Here is a 20,220-nt window from a genome sequence, read left to right as displayed (position 1 = left end):
AATGTCATAGCAAAGTATTCAATATGGAAATATCATAGCAAAGGATTCAATACGGAAATGTCATAGCAAAGGATTCAATATGAAAATATCATAGCAAAGGATTCAATATGGAAATGTCATACCAAAGGTTTCAATACGGAAATGTCAAAGCTAACGTTTCAATATGGAAATGTCATAGCAAAGGATTCAATATGGAAATATCATAGCAAAGGATTCAATACGGAAATGTCATAGCAAAGGATTCAATATGGAAATATCATAGCAAAGGATTCAATATGGAAATGTCATAGCAAAGGTTTCGATATGGAAATGTCATAGCAAAGGATACAATATGGAAATGTCAAAGCAAAGGTTTCAATATGGAAATGTCATATCATAGCAAAGAATTCAATAGGAAATGTCATAGCAAAGGATACAATATGGAAATGTCATAGCAAAGGATTCAATATGGAAATGTCATTCAAAGGATTCAATATGAAAATGTCATAGCAAAGGTTTCAATATGGAAATGTCATAGCAAAGGTTTCAATATGGAAATGTCATAACAAAGGTCTCGATATGGAAATGTCATAGCAAAGGATTCAATATGGAAATGTCATAGCAAATGATTCAATATGGAAATGTCATAGCAAAGGTTTCAATATGGAAATGTCATAGCAAAGGATTCAACATGGAAATGTCATAGCAAATGATTCAATATGGAAATGTCATAACAAAGGATACAATATGGAAATGACATAGCAAAGGATTCAATATGGAAATGTCATAGCAAAGGATTCAATGTGGAAATGTCATAGCAAAGGTTTCAATATGGAATTGTCATAGCAAAAGATTCAATATCGAAATGTCGTAATTAAGGATTCAATATGGAATTGTCATAGCAAAAGTTTCAATATTGCAATGTCATAGCTAGAGTGCAAATGTCCAAAGGTCATAGCATAGGTTTCAATATGGAAATATCATAACAAAGATTTCAATATGGAAATATCATAACAAAGATTTCCATTTGGAAATATCATAACAAAGATTTCAATATGGAAATGTCATAACAAAAATTTCCATTTGGAAATATCATAACAAAGATTTCAATATGGAAATATCATAACAAAGATTTCCATTTGGAAATATCATAACAAAGATTTCAATATGGAAATGTCATAACAAAGGTTTGAGTATGGAAATATCATAGCAAAGGATTCAATATGGAAATGTCATAGCAAACGATTCAATATGGAAATGTCATAGCAAAGGTTTCAATATGGAAATATCATAGCAAAGGATTTAATATGGAAATGAAATAACAAAGGTTTCAGTATGGAAATGTCAAAGCAAATGTTTCAATATGGAAATGTCATAGCAAAGGTTTCAATATGGAAATGTCATAGCAAAGGTTTCAATATGGAAATGTCATAACAAAGGTTTGAATATGGAAATATCATAGCAAAGGATTTAATATGGAAATGAAATAACAAAGGTTTCAGTATGGAAATGTCAAAGCAAAAGTTTCAATATGGAAATGTCATAGCAAAGGATTCAATATGGAAATGTCATAGCAAAGGTTTCAATATGGAAATGTCATAGCAAAGGTTTCAATATCAAAATGTCAAGGCAAATGTTTCAATATCGAAATGTCTTTGCAAAGGTTTCAATATGGAAATGTCATAGCAAAGGTTTCAATATGGAAATGTCATAGCAAAGGTTTCAATATTTAAATGTCAAGGCAAATGTTTCAATATCGAAATGTCTTTGCAAAGGTTTCAATATCGAAATGTCATAACAAAGGATTCAATACGGAAATGTCATAACAAAGGATTCAATATGGAAATGTCATAACAAAGGATTCAATACGGAAATGTCATAACAAAGGATTCAATACGGAAATGTCATAACAAAGGATTCAATATGGAAATGTCGGAGGAAAGGTTTCAAAATCGAAATGTCATAACAAAGGATTCAATACGGAAATGTCATAACAAAGGTTTCAATATCGAAATGTCATAACAAAGGATTCAATACGGAAATGTCATAGCAAAGGTTTCAATATCGAAATGTCATAACAAATGATTCAATACGGAAATGTCATATCAAAGGATTCAATACGGAAATGTCATAACAAAGGATTCAATACGGAAATGTCATAACAAAGGATTCAATACGGAAATGTCATAACAAAGGTTTCAATATCGAAATGTCATAACAAAGGATTCAATATGGAAATGTCATAGCAAAGGTTTCAATATCGAAGTGTCATAACGAAGGATTCAATACGGAAATGTCATAACAAAGGATTCAATACGGAAATGTCATAACAAAGGATTCAATACGGAAATGTCATAACAAAGGATTCAATATGGAAAGTCGGAGGAAAGGTTTCAAAATCGAAATGTCATAACAAAGGTTTCTAGGTATGTATATGTGTACACTGTTTTCAATGATTACTATTTTTTTAGTAAGTACTTGGGACCCTAGAGGGTGCTACGTGGTACGCGGAATTTAGAAATAAACGCTATATTTGGTACGAAGACTCGTGATATAAATTTATGGCAGTTGTTGCGCATGATTCGTATAGAAGCTGAAGTTTATTTGGTACACAACGGGATATGTGAGGGGAAGAAGTTAAACCCCCTGCTACAAATAAGAAATAAATGGCAAGTTTCCTTCATTTTTTATGGCTGCCAATCACCTACATGAATGGGTCATTAAACATTTTTATAAAAATATCCATGAACAGCTTGTATACATACAAACATACATTGACTAAATACAAATCAACTTTTTACCACGGGTGCTATGCATTCCCTTCTTTGGACATTTAACTAACTACGTCGTTCTCACTTCGGTCAAATGAAACAAAGCCACTGATCCCAAAGATTGAATGTCAGTTGACACGTCAAGACTGGCAAATCTCGAACAGGAAGTGCTGGAGTGATGAATGATGACGTCATAGTGGCCTTTCTACATACTCGAGATCGGCGAACATTTTTGGGTTCTCATGAAGGAAGTTGTAATTTGACTCGTCAACCCTCTCAGTCCCTCGTCAGATTATCACGGCGTTGACATGAAAACGGCCAGTGAGTTATGGCTTGGATGAGTATATGTATAGGGCGACCGAATCTATCTGCGAAATCTGATTTTTCAAATTCCTCCTTAAGTCCTCCTTCAGCAGCCTGGCCGCTAGTCAGCTTCTGCGCAAAGATCCCACTCAAATGTCCGCGTAGGATGGTCGCTTCCATCGGACCACGAGCCCATTTGCAGCTATAAAGATGACTGCCTCTTGTGCGCAATCCCTGAAACCGGTGTGGTAGGAGGATTCGGAGGAGGCGGCGTCTATGGCTTTGGTTGCGATGCGGATGATTCTCTGCTGAAGCTGGAGCAGTGTTAAATGGAACACGGTGAGCTCAAGGATGTCCGTCTTGTCCACACGCGACATTGGTGAAATGAAAATAAAATGAAGATACAATTTGTGGATTTTTTTAAATCACGCACAACCACCCATTTATACGCAATAAATTTTAATTTAGCGACAAAAACATTAAATTTCCATGAGGTTTTGATAAATGTCATCTTGTTTTTTTCCTGACTATCAATATTTTAATGATAATTTAATATATTTATTAGCATTGCAAAATCATCGTACGTATACACTAAATTATGGCTTACTAAGTCTGCTTTTCAAGTGTCCTTAACTAAATGGCATATGGAAAGCTACATTTGGTAAGAACGAAATGCTATAGAAATTATTCAACATAAAATTGCGTGTTAATAACATTTGATTATGAAAAAAAGTCATGTCGGGGCGTTCCTGATGTCGGATGGTGTCAGCGTTAAGGAACTTGAGACGGTCAATACTCGCGTTCATCCTCTCACGGCGTTAACGCTCTACTAGGAGCTTGAGACGGTCAATACTCGCGTTCATCATGTCACGGCGTTGACGCTCTACTTGGGGCTTACGTACATATAAGGGACACAAAATGAATTGATATATACATGCAGCTATGCAGTAATATCTGTATAGAAATAAGATCGGACAAGCACACAGCCAAGGCTCCCAGCGATTTATATTCTTCAATGTTAGACACTGAGAATGCTTTTGAAAAAGAATGAATATATTGCATTTCATTATTCTTCTTTATTTGTAACAATAGCGATTGTCCGATTACTTTAGAAAACTGATTCTAATAGTATTGATATACTATTTTATCATAGTTTAATGATTCTAAATATAATTGATTAAAATATGATGAAACACCCCTAGGACAATAAATCATACTTAAATAGGTACGAACACAATCCCTAAGATTCTTTATGATACACCTTCCAGGGTATTGTATTTACTGAAGCGTAAGATAAATTTTGACAAACCAAATAAATGTCCTCAATATTATTGATATAATGTAATTAAACTGTGATTAAATGTTATGTCAATAATATTAGAATCCGTTTTAAAGTGCGAGCCGTTCAGGATGCTGGTGTTGCTGCTAAAATTATAAATAAACCCGCGTGTCGCTTTCGTGTATTATTTCAATCACCATGGTCGTGTGAGCATTATTTGATAATGAATTGCAGGTTATAATAATAATAATAATAATAATAATAATAATAATAATAATAATAATGAGATGTGATTTTTACTGAATTCCACTCCCGTAAAGTTCCCCGCCAGTAAGGCTTTTCATGTTTAACGATTTTATCATTTCTTGCTCTTGTATAAATATGATGTTTGTTTGAATCACTCTTCTTTACATATTTGCTAGTGAGATGTATGTGGATTTATTTAGTTTACCTAATAATAAGAAGAATTCTGCTTGCTTTGATTATTATTGAAGTTATTGAAATAAAAATATGTAAATCTTATGATAATTGTTTACTTGTGTTGCGATTAAAGGCAGTTGTTTCTCAATGTGGCGTCAGTATACTCAGGCTTACTCTATGATATTGATAAAGAAAACAATTATATAATCGTAACGTCGAACTGCCATAGCTAAAGTTTCAATGTTGAAATGTCATAGCCACAGTTTTGATGTCGAAATGTCATAGCAAAAATTTTGATGTCGAAATGTCATAGCCAAAGTTGATGATGATGATGATCATCATCATCATCGATGATGATTATGATGATGATGATGATCATGATGATCATGATGATGATCATGATGATGATCATGATAAAGATGTAAGATAATACATTTGTTTATTTTATCATTTTTAAGATGGTTTTCCGATATATAGCGTATAGTTGGGGTGTAAAAGGATAGGTTTGATCACACAACAATCTGGTTAGTTTACATTGTAGCATATAAAGTTCTATGTAAACCTTATTTTATAGTAAGGGAAACATACATCCAACAGCATATACAATAAGTATCGCTATGTCGAAGACGTTTGCACCTCGGGAGATACTTCCAGATAACGAACATTCGAAACAACCGAATTCAGAACTTGTCTCAATTAACCCAACGCATTCGATTTTTTTTCGAAATAACCAGAACATCGAGATAACGGTGTTAGTTTAAGATAGCGAATTTCGACTGTTTTTGTTTTAATATTAAATGCGTATAACATAGGTTGGTACTTTGTTAATTTTAATGCATTATTGTATTTAACTAATTTGAATTTAATGATCATAGCGAGTTTCGACTGTTAATGTTTGATTATTAATGTTGATGCTTTTTTTGAATGAAAGATAAATATATTATTAAGGTAAAGATACAAAATATCAGCGATAATTTGGCGCTATTTAAACTATGGAATATGTGGCCACGTAGCTCTAAATCTAAAAGATGTATCAACCTTATTGTTGGACCTTTAAAGAAAACTTCGACCAGATGGGTTCTGCTTACTTAATTGAATATGATTTAAATAAACTAAACTAAAAAGTGTGTATTTTCAATTTCATAAAAAAAACAATAAAATTGTGTTTTTAGTTTTCATAATACTTAAATAGTACTAATGAGATCGCGTGGCTTTCCGATGATTTTTAATAAAAACCTTTCAACTCGACAAAAAACTTTGTTCGCGAGCTTAAACCAACACTGTTGTATTGTTAATGGGATGATAAATCAATGATAAGGAAAACTGTTTGACATTTTTTTCTAATAAAAGAGGAAGTTAATTGATGCGTATCGATTAGAACGGTTATGACTCATATCGAGTTTAGATAGCAGCCTCTCTGCATGATATGTTAACTTTTCCCCAAATGTCAGACTGTTTCAAATCCTCATTTAATAAAATATTTTAAATATAACAGCATCCGGTATAAGTTTGCAAATCCGGTTTACTTGCAAACTTAGTTTTTTATTATCTTAGATATCAACTTCAAAAGCGACACATAGAAAGTTTGCCCATTAAATAAGAAATATTTTAAGTAAAATTAAAAAAAAAGTTTTAAGAAATATGAAAATTTTAATTCCAAAATTGATTTCTCCCGTTGGCCACCAATTGGATTTTAGGTCCCCCGCGGGGTTTTGGCAAACTCCAATTGGAGAATTTTCCATATGAGCCGAAACGGGGGAAAAAATCAGCAATTTGAAAAAAATCAAATATTACAATTTGGAACAGAAAATTACATTTCTATGTATGTCTGTAGTACTAGATTCATAAACATAATTAAAATCTAATAAATAATCAAAAATTATGATTTTGTAAAAACGGCTCTCCAATTGGGGAAAATTCCAATTGGAGAATTCCACAGTCAATTTCTATAGATAAAAGCCACCAATTGGAGTTCACAGAAGTTGGTGATCACAGAAGTTGGAGGAATCACCAGTTGGAGACTTTCACCGTATAACATCTGCTGGGGAGAAATAAAGTTGTGATATATACATGTCATGATATTATTGCTCATTAATTTAATATTGTAGATTATTCAAGAAAATAACATTGCAAGATGTTACCTGATTTCGAGTATTACATCGGTGTTTTCACTTGTGACGTTGTGTGCAATCTAAAACAGTGATCTTAAATACAACTGCGTCAGATTTGCGAATTATTTATCCTTTTCTGAAGCCTTCTGGTCCTAGATGCTCGAAAATATTAAATACTTTTAAAAAGAATAACTTACTAATTTTCATTTCCTGGTGGGCTCAATTTGTGTCTTTCAGTTAATCGAATAGGTTAGAGAACACCATCTTATATTGTCAGTAGGTACATTAAACTATGTTGACTTAGTGACAAACTTAATTTGATCACTCAGATTTAAAGAAAAAAACCTTTCGATGTGTATCTTTTATCCTATGCAAAAGTGGCTTCTTTTTATTATTTCGTTTCCATCACTCACGGTATGTTATTTTTCTTGTCATATGAAATGGGTACATATATGTATGATAGCACTATCACGAACCTATTACCAGTATAGGTTAAACAATTATTTATAAGTCAGTGATATTATTTATAAATGTTCTATAACATTGTGTATTGACTTAATACTTCGTAAAAAAATAAGCTCAACAATCATTCTTTGTTTCAGAATTCATCCATTTCAAATGATTCTTTGAAAAGGAGCCATTATCTCGGTTCACTTATTGTCAGGGTTTAGGAGCTGTAGCTAAAAGCAGTGGCGATATTCGTTTACACTCTTAAATTGTGCTCAGTTACATTGAACACCTGCCATAACTGAATGATAGCTTTACATTGATAAATAAGAAGTAAATATATCCAAATACTATTGCAAGGGGTATTTTTTTTGCAAAAGTGTATAGCCCTTCACGCAATTCATGATAGTTTAAAAACTCATGTCTTGAATGACATTATCTTTGATCAAGTATACGTTCTAAGCATTAGGAATGATATTGTTCATATTGTTTCATCCTGCTACCTGTTTGCATGTTTTTGTTCGTTTATCAAATATACGCATGTACTTTGCTTATCAATATCATGTCCACGTGTTTGTGAATGGAGGATAAAGATACTGTAATAATGTTTCAAAGATGAATATCGTTAAACACGTTGATTAAATATTAACATATTTTTAAATCACATTTATGAGAGTTAGGTGAAGATTTTGTGATGGATTTTATATTTGCTACTGTACAATAGGGGGGGTTACTGCGTAGGAGACGAACATTTTCTTAAACCGGTTTAGCATCAAATCAAGTAGGACCTACTCCGGTGACCTCAGACGAACATTCGTGTAAAAAATGGATTGAAATGGACAATCATAAACTTTTGGGCTATGGACTTATTGAAGACAACTGTATGGTAAGTCTAAATGCCGTTTGTTTTCATGATGGTTTAAATGATAATAATTGTTTGTTATTTTTGATCACGCACAGGTATGCCCCCCCCCCCCCCCCACATAGTGACATTACTCCGCAAAGCTTTGTCTGCTTTTTCCTCGCAAAATTTCCTCGGGAATGGGCGTAACCTAGGTTCCCTTTGGTGCGAGGACATTTTACCATCAGTTCATTCCTGCAGGGAAGGAATTTAAGCGGGGGTTAGTCCACCTAAATGGCCTTCAGTCTTTTGAAGATTTTTAGACTATGGCAGACTCGAGACAGGGATACATGTAATGTAGTTAGTGTCGGTTAGAACCAGCCGCCCACCCGGGTAGCCCAGTTGGTTAGAGCGCCATGCTAGTGTTCCGGCGGTCGTGGGTTCGAGCCCCACACCGGGCGCACTTTTCCTCCCAGGTTAACTTTAATAACAAATGTCAAAATAATAAAAAAGTATCCCTGATTGCTAATTATTGTAGCTTTATAAAGCCGGGATTGGCTGAACCTAAAATCCCACTATTCCCCGGACCTGGGGAGTTCATGGTTACAATTGACTGCAATCATTTTTTTGAAAAAAAAGGTAAAAAAGTGTTAAAAAAAGTGTTATTGTTTATCCTTCAAACTAAATTCAATTGACGCCAAGTCTATTGCTAACTATTGCACCAGTCAATTGTACATAGAAACAGTGATTCTTCACAATCATGTGCTTATTTGTTTGTCATACTGTACCAAATTATTTGGGAATATTGTTAGCACATGTTTTAATAATACCATTTTACCTCAGGACAATTTTTCAATAAGAACTCAGTCAAGTATGAAATATTTCCATTTTGGAAGAATGCTGTAGATCTTTTACATTTGAAGATTTGGAAATTATTCTTGGTTATTCTTTAAAAAGTGTCAAAATTTGAGTAGATCTATGGTAATGCAATTAGTAGCTCAAAATTTTAATCCTTCAATTGTTATTTTAAAAACTGTTTTACTTAATGATAAAGGAAAATTATTCATTTTATTAAACAGATGTACACAAGAAGGTATGCAATTCTAATTTTGTTAATTTTATCCAAAATTGAAAACTTATGGCTAAGTATCTGTAGATGTTGATATATATTATATATATACAATTGACTGTTTTTATTGCTTATTAGTGTTGGGAATCAGACTGAAATATTACTATAGATAATCGGTTTATGAAAACAATCAATGATCGATTATTAATCGTTTTAATCATTATTTAACTATCTTAGGTCATCATATATAAGGCATATAGATAAACTACATGAACCAGTTTAAGAAAAAATGTTCCCTTACAATATTATTTGTACATTTATTTGTATAAATTACATTATTTATTCAGAACGCAACTATACTTTAGTGTTTACAAGTTACTATTACAGATCATGAGACTGCAGGCTCTAAATTTTGTGTACGGTATTGAATACATGTGTAAAGTAAACACAAAGAAAAATATCAATTTCGTTTTGATAATCAGTCAGTAACAAGTAAAACAAACAGTTGAATATTCTGTGTTTTACAAGAACATTTTCTTTCAGAAAACTGAAAAAACTAAATTATTACATGATTTAAGAAGTAAACAATACCGGTAACATTTTAAAACCACAAAAGTGTGATGTTGAGAACCAATCCTTTTGCAGTTAAATTACAAAGAAAATTTGTAATAAGGTACTGTAGTGAGCTACTGACATGATAATATGACTAGATAACACAATATAGTACCACATGAACATTTCAACATTAACATGTATTGACCAGAAACAAAATATATTTTCAAGACAATCTTTTAACTGGTAGTCGGTTGTGGTTACGTCTCTTGTTTCTATAATCGATTGTTCAAATTTCACTATCGATTGTCGCTGATGAAGGCCTTTCCGATCAATTGTCGATTATAACTGATCTTCGGCACAACACTATTGCTTATACTTCAGCGTTTTGAGATTTCATTAAGTTTCAAGTAATATTTTTCATATACTATATCAATATAATTTCCATGTTCTTTTTTTTTAATAATGATATAGATAGACTATACTAATTAGTGATGTTCTGATGATCAATTATAATGAAAAAATAACTGGTATGTTCCTGAAATCAGTTTTTCTTCTTTCATCTTGTCAATTTTGTTCAGTTGTAATCATTAACAATATGGCTAAAGCAACAACAACATTAATAGTGGGGTTTTTTGGTGAAATTTACTGCCTTACTGCCTTCTTCCCTAGTGAAAACTTGTCCATTTTTCACCATATTTTATGTTTTCCAAATTTGATAAGTGGAGATTTCATAACATTAATGAATAAAAAATCTTGAAAAGACTTACTATAAATTAACAAAATAATATATGCATAAAAATCTTTAAAACATGTAGTATATAGAATATTTTAGCACAAGCCCACAATCATGCACTGGTGAAAATTATGTAATCGGGGCTTGTTCTAATTCTGAATTTAATATAGCAGGGCTTGAAAAAAAAATATGCCAAGCAATAGAGTAATAATTCAGGCTTGTTCATCCCGAACTCCAATTTCGATGATATATTTTGCCATTAAAATCTAAATTAGATATTTAAGCCTGATTTTGTATTTTTCCCAATGTCAACTTTTTTCCCAAATTGTATTGTACAGGTGGTAAAAATAATTCCATAAAATACACTAACTAGATATTTTCAATCCTTTACCTAACATAAGTAGAGTAAAGGATGATGAGTTTTTGTACAAGAACAAAATTACAAGTACGGTACCAGGTATTGTCAAAAAATATTTCTTCTATTAATAAACAGCAACGTGAGTGGAACTGATTACCAATAGTCAAACCAGTGTGTGTATACCACGTGATAAATTACGTCATATATGCTACGTCGGAAGGCAACATTTTGCTTAAAATGAACACTTAAATTAAATGCCGCCAACTTTACGCCGCAATGCCGCTAATTTCACGCCGCTTGGCCGCTACCTTCACGTACATAACTTTCATATAAACGGACACGCTCTGAAACTTATCTCTGAAATGAAGTTTGTTTAAAAAGAGGTTTTGCAAATATACTTCAATTACATGTTAAGACAAATATGTGAATGGACATGAATGCACCTTACTGATAGGGGCCATTAAGTGGTTTAAAGTTCATATCTAGGACATTGTATGGGCATTCTTCCCTCTCGTTAAAGCGGCTCACTCTGCTCTAACCAGAATGTGTGTTTTATATACACAAACAATTAGCAGCGTTAAAAATGGCCTCTCGAAAAATTATTATTATCCTATTACCTGATAGCATTTCTTAACCATAAGAATAGCTTTGGTCTACCAGGTTGTTAAAACAACCTGAAACAACCAATACACGATCAAATGTTTCGTGCAGATTAAAATGAAAATAAATTCTTCATCTTCTATAAACAAATATACTTCAAACATTCGGGTGTACCCCATTCAACTCTTACACCGCCGCCCCGCCCTCCCTCATCCCCCAATTCTTGTGCGCCCTCTCAGTGTAATTTTCTAGTCTTAAGTCTCAAATACACGTCTAGACTCAGAAAAATACTATTGGCATTTTTGATGATTTATTACAGTGGCGGATCAAGGATTCGACGTAAGTGGGGGCGTAACTAAACACGGAATCGCAATTTATTTGGCCCACGGTCAAGTGTTTGCAGGGGGTGGGGGCGTGGGTGTTTTGTGTACTCCCCATTGAACAATTTGACAATGTCTTATTGGAAATGGTGCATTTTGGGCGTATTTTATTACTGTTTTTTTCCTATATTAAACTACCTTGCAAACTTGGACAATTAGGAGGGAGTGGGGTCGGGGGGGGGGGTCCCCTCCTTTGGATCAGCTAGTGAATATCATTTTACTTGTTATAATTACTTTCAATTTCTTTTTCCATATATGCTCCTGGGCTGGTTTTCATGAAACATCTCAAGTTAATTTCTTATTTAGTCATTTCCTGAGGTTAAGATTTGCACTGGTCGAATGATATAATAACTAAATATTATTTTAAATACTTTATTTTCATTAACTTTATGTAGTACATATGATTTTATGTATAAAACCTGTAGTTTTTCTTAATTTGACCATGAACACTTTAGAAAATCTACTTAAGTAATTTAATGACTTAAGATGTTGTATGAATACCAGTTTGTTTTTATTATCATGCCGCTTATAAACTGGAATAATATAGAATTTCCCTTATTCACCCAAAGCTTGTGTCACTAAAACTATAAAACCTAAGTTTATCATTGTTAGTATTACAACACCTGAGAGGTTATTGCCTTAAAGGGTTCTAATGCTTTGTAGGCAGGTTAGTCAAAGGTCAATGCCGTGCTGACCTTAAGATGACCTTTAGCTGAAATCAATATATGAAGAAAACAAAGGTCAAGGTCGTTGTGACCGTAAGCTGAAAATTCACAGTTTCCAATCAATAATTGAAAACGCTTAGGCTTAGAGACTACAAACTTGGTAGAGGTCCCTTAAACATGACCAGCACCCTAACTATTTTGACGTCAATAGGTCAAAAGTCAAAAAAACATTTTGAATTAGTTTTTTTCAATAATGTTGAGGTTGTGTACAGATCAGCTAGTTTAAACCCCATAAAGACTTCCTGTTGCACTGACCGTTCCAAGGTGGTAACCGAAATATTTGCTTATCAATATATTCTGATTCATTTGTACAGTGATTTTGTTGCTGGGTGGAATGACTGTGATCCTTTATATATGCTATATCTGTGTTGTTTCGTATGCGGAATAATTTTTTTGCTTTGTATATTGCATGACTGTGTGATTTTTGTATGTGGCATGACTGTGTTGTATTGTATGTGGAATGATTTTTTTTGTTTTGTAAGTGACATGAATGTGTAGTTTTGTATGTGGCATGAGAGTGTTGTTTTGTATGTGGCATGACTGTGTTGTTTTGTATGTGGCATGAATGTGTAGTTTTGTATGTGGCATGACAGTGTTGTTTTGTATTTGGCATGAACGTGTAGTTTTGTATGTGGCATGACAATGTTGTTTTGTATGTGGCATGAATGTGTAGTTTTGTATGTGGCATGACTGTGTTGTTATGTATGTGGTATGACTGTGTAGTTTTGTATGTGGCATGAATGTGTAGTTTTGTATGTGACATGACTGTGTAGTTTTGTATGTGACATGACAGTGTTGTTTTGTATGTGGCATGAATGTGTAGTTTTGTATGTGACGTGAATGTGTAGTTTTGTATGTGACATAACTGTGTTGTTTTGCATGTGGCATGACTGTGTTGTTATGTTTGTGACATGAATGTGTAGTTTTGTATGTGACATGACAGTGTTTTTTGAGTGTGACATGACTGTGTTGTTTTGTATGTAGTACGACTGTCTTGTTACGTATGTTGCATGATTCTGTTGTTTTACAAGTGGCATGACTGTGTTATTTTGTATGTTGTATGACTATGTTGTTTTTGTATGTGGCATGACTGTGCTGATTTGTATGTGGTATGACTATGTTGTTTTGTATGTGGCATGACTGTGTTGTTTTGTATGTGGTATGACTGTGTTGTTTTTGTATGTGGCATGACTTTGTTGTTTTGTATGTGGCATGACTGTGTTGTTTTGTATGTGGTTTTACTGTGTTGTTTTTGTATGTGGCATGACTGTGTTGTTTTGTATGTGGTATGACTGTCTTGTTACGTATGTTGCATGATTCTGTTGTTTTGCAAGTGGCATGACTGTGTTGTTTTGTATGTGGTATTACTGTGTTGTTTTTGTATGTGGCATGACTGTGTTGTTTTGTATGTGGTATTACTTTGTTGTTTTGTATGTGGTATGACTGTGTTGTTTTGTATGTGACATGACTGTGTTGTTTTGCATATGGTATGACTTTGTTGTTTTGTATGTGGTATGACAGTGTTGTTTTGTATGTGACATGACAGTGTTGTTTTGTATGTTGTAATGTTCGGTTTATACATTTAGTTATAACTATACCTTTATTTTCTCAAATTCATTTTCAGTATAACAAAAGTAGTGTATGTTATAGAATAATTGTTATGCGAAGTCTGTAATAAAGTTTAGAAATAATACGGTAATAACATATAACCAAATTTAAAAACGAATGATATAGAAGGCATCAGATTTCTTCAACAGTCAAAGAATCATTGAAAAGTTCCAGTTGACCAATAAAATGTATTCACAAAGTTGTGTTAAAATGACAAAGCTATTCGAATTTATTAATCGTAAGCGAATCGCACTAACAATATAAACCAAACATGGAGACGTAATGTGTTCCTTACTTTACTCACTGAACTCATTTCTTTTATCAAGGTTATATCAAGGTCCAACTTAAAGTTAAGTTGATATAATATAATGTTAACGGTGCAATTTTAAGTTACTTCATACTCTAGCCGTCCTCAATATTTTATTAAAAAAGCATGAGCATTTTTATTGTCATCGCATCTCTCTCTACACCTTTAACAAATGGCATAAATAGCATATATAACAATTTGCATAAATTAAGACTTAAGTTAGACAGACGTACGGAAGGATAGGCACGCAGCAAGCCAAACAGACGTACGGGCGGGTAGACACGCAGCTAACCACACGGACGTACGGACGGGTAGGCACGCAGCAAGCCAGACAGACGTACGGACGGGTAGACACGCAGCTAACCACACGGACGTACGAAAGGGTAGGCACGCAGCAAGCCAGACAGACGTACGGACGGGTAGACACGCAGCAAGCCAGACAGGCATACGGACGGGTAGACACGCAGCAAGCCAGACAGACGTACGGACGGATAGACACGCAGCAAGCCAGACAAACGTACGGGCGTGTAGACACACAGCAAGCCAGACAGACGTACGGACGGGTAGGCCCGCAGCAATTCAGACAGACGTACGGACGGGTAGACACGCAGCAAGCAAGACAGAAATACGGACGGGTAGAAACGCAGCTAACCTCACGAATATACGGACGGGACGACACGCAAAAAGCCAGACAGACGCACGGACGGGTAGACACGCAGCAAGCAAGACAGACGTACGGACGCGTAGACACGCAGCAAGAAAGACAGACGTACGGACGGGTAGACACGCAGCTAACCACACGGTCGTACGGACGGGTAGGCACGCAGCAAGCAAAGCAGACGGACGGACGGACAGGTAGATACGCAGCAAGCCAGACAGACATACGGACGGGTAGACACGTAGCAAGCAAGACAGACGTACGGATGGATAGGCACGCAGCAAGCCAGACAGACGTACGGAAGGGTAGACACGCAGCACACAAGACAGCCGTACGGACGGGTAGGCCCGCAGCAATTCAGACAGACGTACGGACGGGTAGACACGCAGCAAGCAAGACAAAAATACGGACGAGTAGAAACGCAGTAAGCAAGCCGGACGTAGTGACATTTAGGTTGACACACAGCAAGCCAGAAAGACGGAGAATAAAGCACGCATCAAATCAGACAGACGTACGGACGAATGGTTAAACACGCAGGTAGCCAAACATACATACGGACGGATATGAAGACACACAGTTAACCAGACAACCTGACGGGCGGATAGTTGGGCACGCAGCAAGCATGACGTACGGACGTTAAGGTAGACACGCAATAAGCAAGTCAAAGGGACGGACGGGACATGATGATTCGTATATAGCACACACCACTTCCTGGTGGGGGTATATTTAATGTTTGTGTATTGAGTTAATGGGAATATTCAAACGCATACAACCTCCTATACACACTAGGAACCAAAATTACAAATGGAACAGTTATTTCTTAGGCCATGACCAATTAATAACATTGCTAGTGTCATTTGGTGGGTAGGTTCTGGGTTTTTAAGTCCAAACAAAATTAACATTTTTCATAAGTGAAATATAAGGACGAATATTTTGGAAGTATTAAAACAGTTTGAACATAATTACATAAACAATAAAAAAATAATATTTAGTAATTTGCAAGTGAATAGTTTTTCTGTTTTAAATTAAAGAATCTCTTCTCTGGCTCTGCTTTGTATATATCGTAGAGAATTATGCTTGTTGATTTTTACATTAATTTTGTTTGCCTTCCTGCCTTTAAAGTTTGTTTTGAAATAGATTCACGATTCAGGGTTAATTACAAAATATCCAGAAGGCCGTGTCACATGTGGACGAATAAAGATACAAAACAGTGTTTTCGATGACTCAATGCATGTATATTTCAAATAATAAATTATTATTCAATCAAACAGTTATAAGCCTAAATTTCGAATTCACATATAGAGCAACACAATTAGTTAGGTAAATCAAAACATTTCATAATTTTATCTTATAATCATACCTTGTTGTTAAAAACCTGCCAACGTACGTTTATTTTGTCTATATTTATTTGTTTTGTGGATATACAGTCATACAACAGCTACAACAGTAGTTCTATTATGAAAGATAAATTAGCAAATAACAATGATCTGAAACTTATAATTTATATAAAGACACTTTATGTACAGATTCATCCTAAACAAATAGCCATACAGAAAGAAAGTATTTGCCAAAGGAAAAAGTTATACTAAATACATATCAATATATGTTAGCAATCAGAAATATCGCTTACACTGTAGATAGTACTAACACTTAAACACTTGTACGACTATATACTTTAAGATAAACATTCGCTTTTGTTAAAATAATTCTCTATATATAAGTATCTCATACTTTTATGTAAATTAAGACATATTCGTAACTAATTTTACAATATTAAAAACGAATGAAAATAAATAAGCACATAATACACATACAACTCATTGAATAAAGTTTTGCATTTTAGGTTACGTGTCATATCAGAATATAGACTACATTCTACATTTAAATATGAACATGACGCTCAACATTTACTTTCGTTGAGTTGGCTGTACAGGACACAATTTACTAAATTAAATGATCATCGGATTGCAAGTTCAACATTCACATATTCACAAATTTAGAAGTGGATGAGATTTGAAAGCCGATAGTAATAATTAAGACCAAACTGCCCTTGTTGTCATCTCAAATTTATATCATACAAAAACAAGTATCCATTTTTAATCTACTGTAATGAAGTATGACATAATAAAATTAATTTTATTTAGCGCAGATATATGTAATCAACATTATAAGCGAGAACTGAAATATGCAGGTAAATGCATGTTTTTTATTGCATACTTTCGACTTATTGAGCTATTCATAATGAAACAGAGGTTTTTATTCTGAAAACATCATAAAAAGAATTGTTGCTAAGTATATGAATAAGCAGTTTTGTATCAGAAAGGTTAAGTGAACTAAATATTGATTTTAACCAAAATAGTATATCCTGCTTGTAAGGAAAAAACGTACGTAACTCCATAAATAAATCAAGGATGCATAAACTTCCTTCATTTTTAGAAAAAAATGCAAAATACGATAAAATGGAGCGAATAAATGTTCTGTTTTTTTTTGGGCAAACCCATTAACATGGAACAGTTGATCAATAAAAATGGATGCTTGCTTTCTGTTTAGTAGATAATCAAAATAATATATTTTAATATATAACTCGTTTAACGATGCAAACGTACATGAGGCACACAGTGTTAGGAAGAAAATATCAATAATGTCAGCGTTAACTTAATTTCTGACGCTATTAGCAAGTGCAATCCCAGTTAAATAACAGTTAACACAAATAAGCAGTTTTCACTTGAAATGAAAATGAGTTTCGTTACGTCTAAGATTGAAATATTGTTTGCCTCGTAGCACCATCATAAACGTTACAAAAACGACAAGCCGCTCGTGAAATGACGCTGTTGGTGCTACTTTGTTGCAATACATTGCAATCGTACAAAAATCAAAATAAACAAATACATACACAACTCTTCTGCATATCGGTCAAGTAAACAGTATTTGAAAACCCCATCTTACAACACTTTGTCAAACTCAACACAGCAATCACTTCCCATTCCACACAGTTATCACTGCCTGTTCGCGTATAAAATGATGATGTTCAAATTCACGAAACGCCATTCAAAATGTTTAAAAATTTATTTCGCTTATAATATATATACAAATGAAATCAAATTGAAATCATTGTTATTAAATATAATAAAGCTTCATTAAAACATTAAATCAATACCCATAGAAGTAGTATATAGCTGAAATCCAGCTTTTCTCAGCAGAGACGTTATTTGTTCGCCAAGGGATATCACCGCATAGAAGATCGCCAACATTTAAGGTGAATCACGCGCAATAACGCGCCAATTTAGTAAAATAAAATGTAAATGTATTTGTGTAAGCAATTTGAATTAAGCTATTTAAAAAATCGAAAACAGTTAACGTAAGACTCGAATAAGCCAAACTGATCACCCGTCCGTCTTATATGATAATAAACGATATATCAAACATAATCAGGTGTATTGCGTATTAAAAGAACCGGTTATAATTTCTATCATGACGCATTGATTTTCGTTTCAATTCTTTGTAGGGTTGCTTCTATCTGGTCTATTTTGTTGCTCATATGAACAATGTCTTTCGTGTTTTTCTCGTTTTCGAACTGTTTAAAGTTTCGAATTTTAAATTGTTCCAGAACATCTTGAACTGGGGAAACACAAGTGACCTGGCTATTCTTCTGCCCGCCCTCAACAATTCCTATACACAAGTTCTTCTTATCTAAATCCTTTGCTAAAACAAGTGCCCCAGAATCGCCTGGATTTGCAAAGAAATCGTCTCCTGGAGCACTACGGACTTGGTATTGATTAAACAATTTCAACTGATAATCACCAACCATCCATTTCAACTCCATTGTCTTGAAGCAGACAAATGGCTCTTCGAATTCCAAGATACCTTCGGTGAGTTCGGTTGCCGCTCCAAATTTGGATACTTTTTTTTCACTGAATGGTATTGTTCCACATATTTTACCGGTTTCGAATGAAAATGCAGGATTTATATATTCACCTGAAAAAGAAATGAGAACATGTATTCTCCTAAAAACATATAACCACATAGTTTCAAAGGCAATCAAATACGTGTCAATAAAATGTATACATATAGAGTTTATGTTTACGTTGAGATAGAAAATGAATTCAGAAAAAGGTAATACACAGCATATGCGATCGAAACGTTTATGAACTCGTCAAAATGCAACGATTCCGACCAGGTTACAAGTAACTTTAAAACTTAAAAATCTGACGGTGCATGCAAAAATCATTAGCATGCGTCTTTCTTTATAGAACACAGCGGCGCATTTCGGACCACTACAACATAATACATATAGAGGCCTTAAAGGTAATTATATATGAGATCAGTACAAAGTGTGCCTAAGAACTGAATTTGAAGGAGATTAACCACCGAATTTAACTAAAGTATGGCGAATGTTGCCGAAAGGCAACCCAAACAAATATATATATATATATATATATATATATATATATATATATATATAACGATGTTGTAATGTCCGTGTAAACTTTGTTTAAAGTCGTGTCGCATTGCGCGTATCTCGGTATGTGTATTTTGTTAAACTAAGTTATTTATAGTGTTTTGCTGCTATGCCGGGTCAGTGAAATCAAGTGCAAAGAAAATTAAAATCAGTAGACGAGGAGAAAAGGACTGAGCACTTATTCCAACATAAATAAATAAAATTATAAGACTAAACATGTCATACTTCATAGTAGTCAGCAATTTAGAAAAAAAAAAACATACGAAATGTGTAATTTTAAACAACGTCTTTTAAATGTTTGGCTTCTTATATTGTTATTGAAAAGCAAACCAAGATACCCGTCCACACGCCCACACACTTTACTGCCAATACATCCAAAATACGCGACTTAAATGTACCAACTATAGATACCTTTTCTCAATATGAAGGGACTTCCACCAGACAATGGAAACCGGTTTTCAATTCGAAATAAAACCGCATCTACCCCGGATCGATTGTCTCCTCCCGGACAATAAGCTGCTTCAACTATCTGTCCCATTGGAACCTGATTTGAGATTTTTTCTGGCTGAAAGACGTCTCTCATCTTGACATCACGATACTTTTCTGGTCAGTCCTTT

At 34.0% G+C, this 20,220-nt stretch overlaps 1 protein-coding gene across 1 annotated transcript; it reads right to left on the bottom strand.

Annotated features, from left to right (window-relative positions):
- Window positions 1-16,432: 16,432 nt before the first annotated feature.
- LOC128220075 (uncharacterized) lies at window positions 16,433-20,204 on the bottom strand. The gene is made up of 2 exons (XM_052928329.1): window positions 20,015-20,204; window positions 16,433-19,119 (listed from the first exon to the last, which is right to left on the bottom strand). Exons 1-2 carry the CDS (start codon window positions 20,184-20,186, stop codon window positions 18,614-18,616), a joined length of 678 nt encoding a protein of 225 aa, XP_052784289.1. The 5' UTR covers window positions 20,187-20,204; the 3' UTR covers window positions 16,433-18,613.
- Between the last annotated feature and the right edge of the window lie 16 nt (window positions 20,205-20,220).

This window comes from Mya arenaria, chromosome 15 (assembly GCF_026914265.1).
Source record: "Mya arenaria isolate MELC-2E11 chromosome 15, ASM2691426v1".
NCBI lineage: Eukaryota > Metazoa > Mollusca > Bivalvia > Myida > Myidae > Mya > Mya arenaria.
This window is presented reverse-complemented; position numbering and strand designations above follow the sequence as displayed.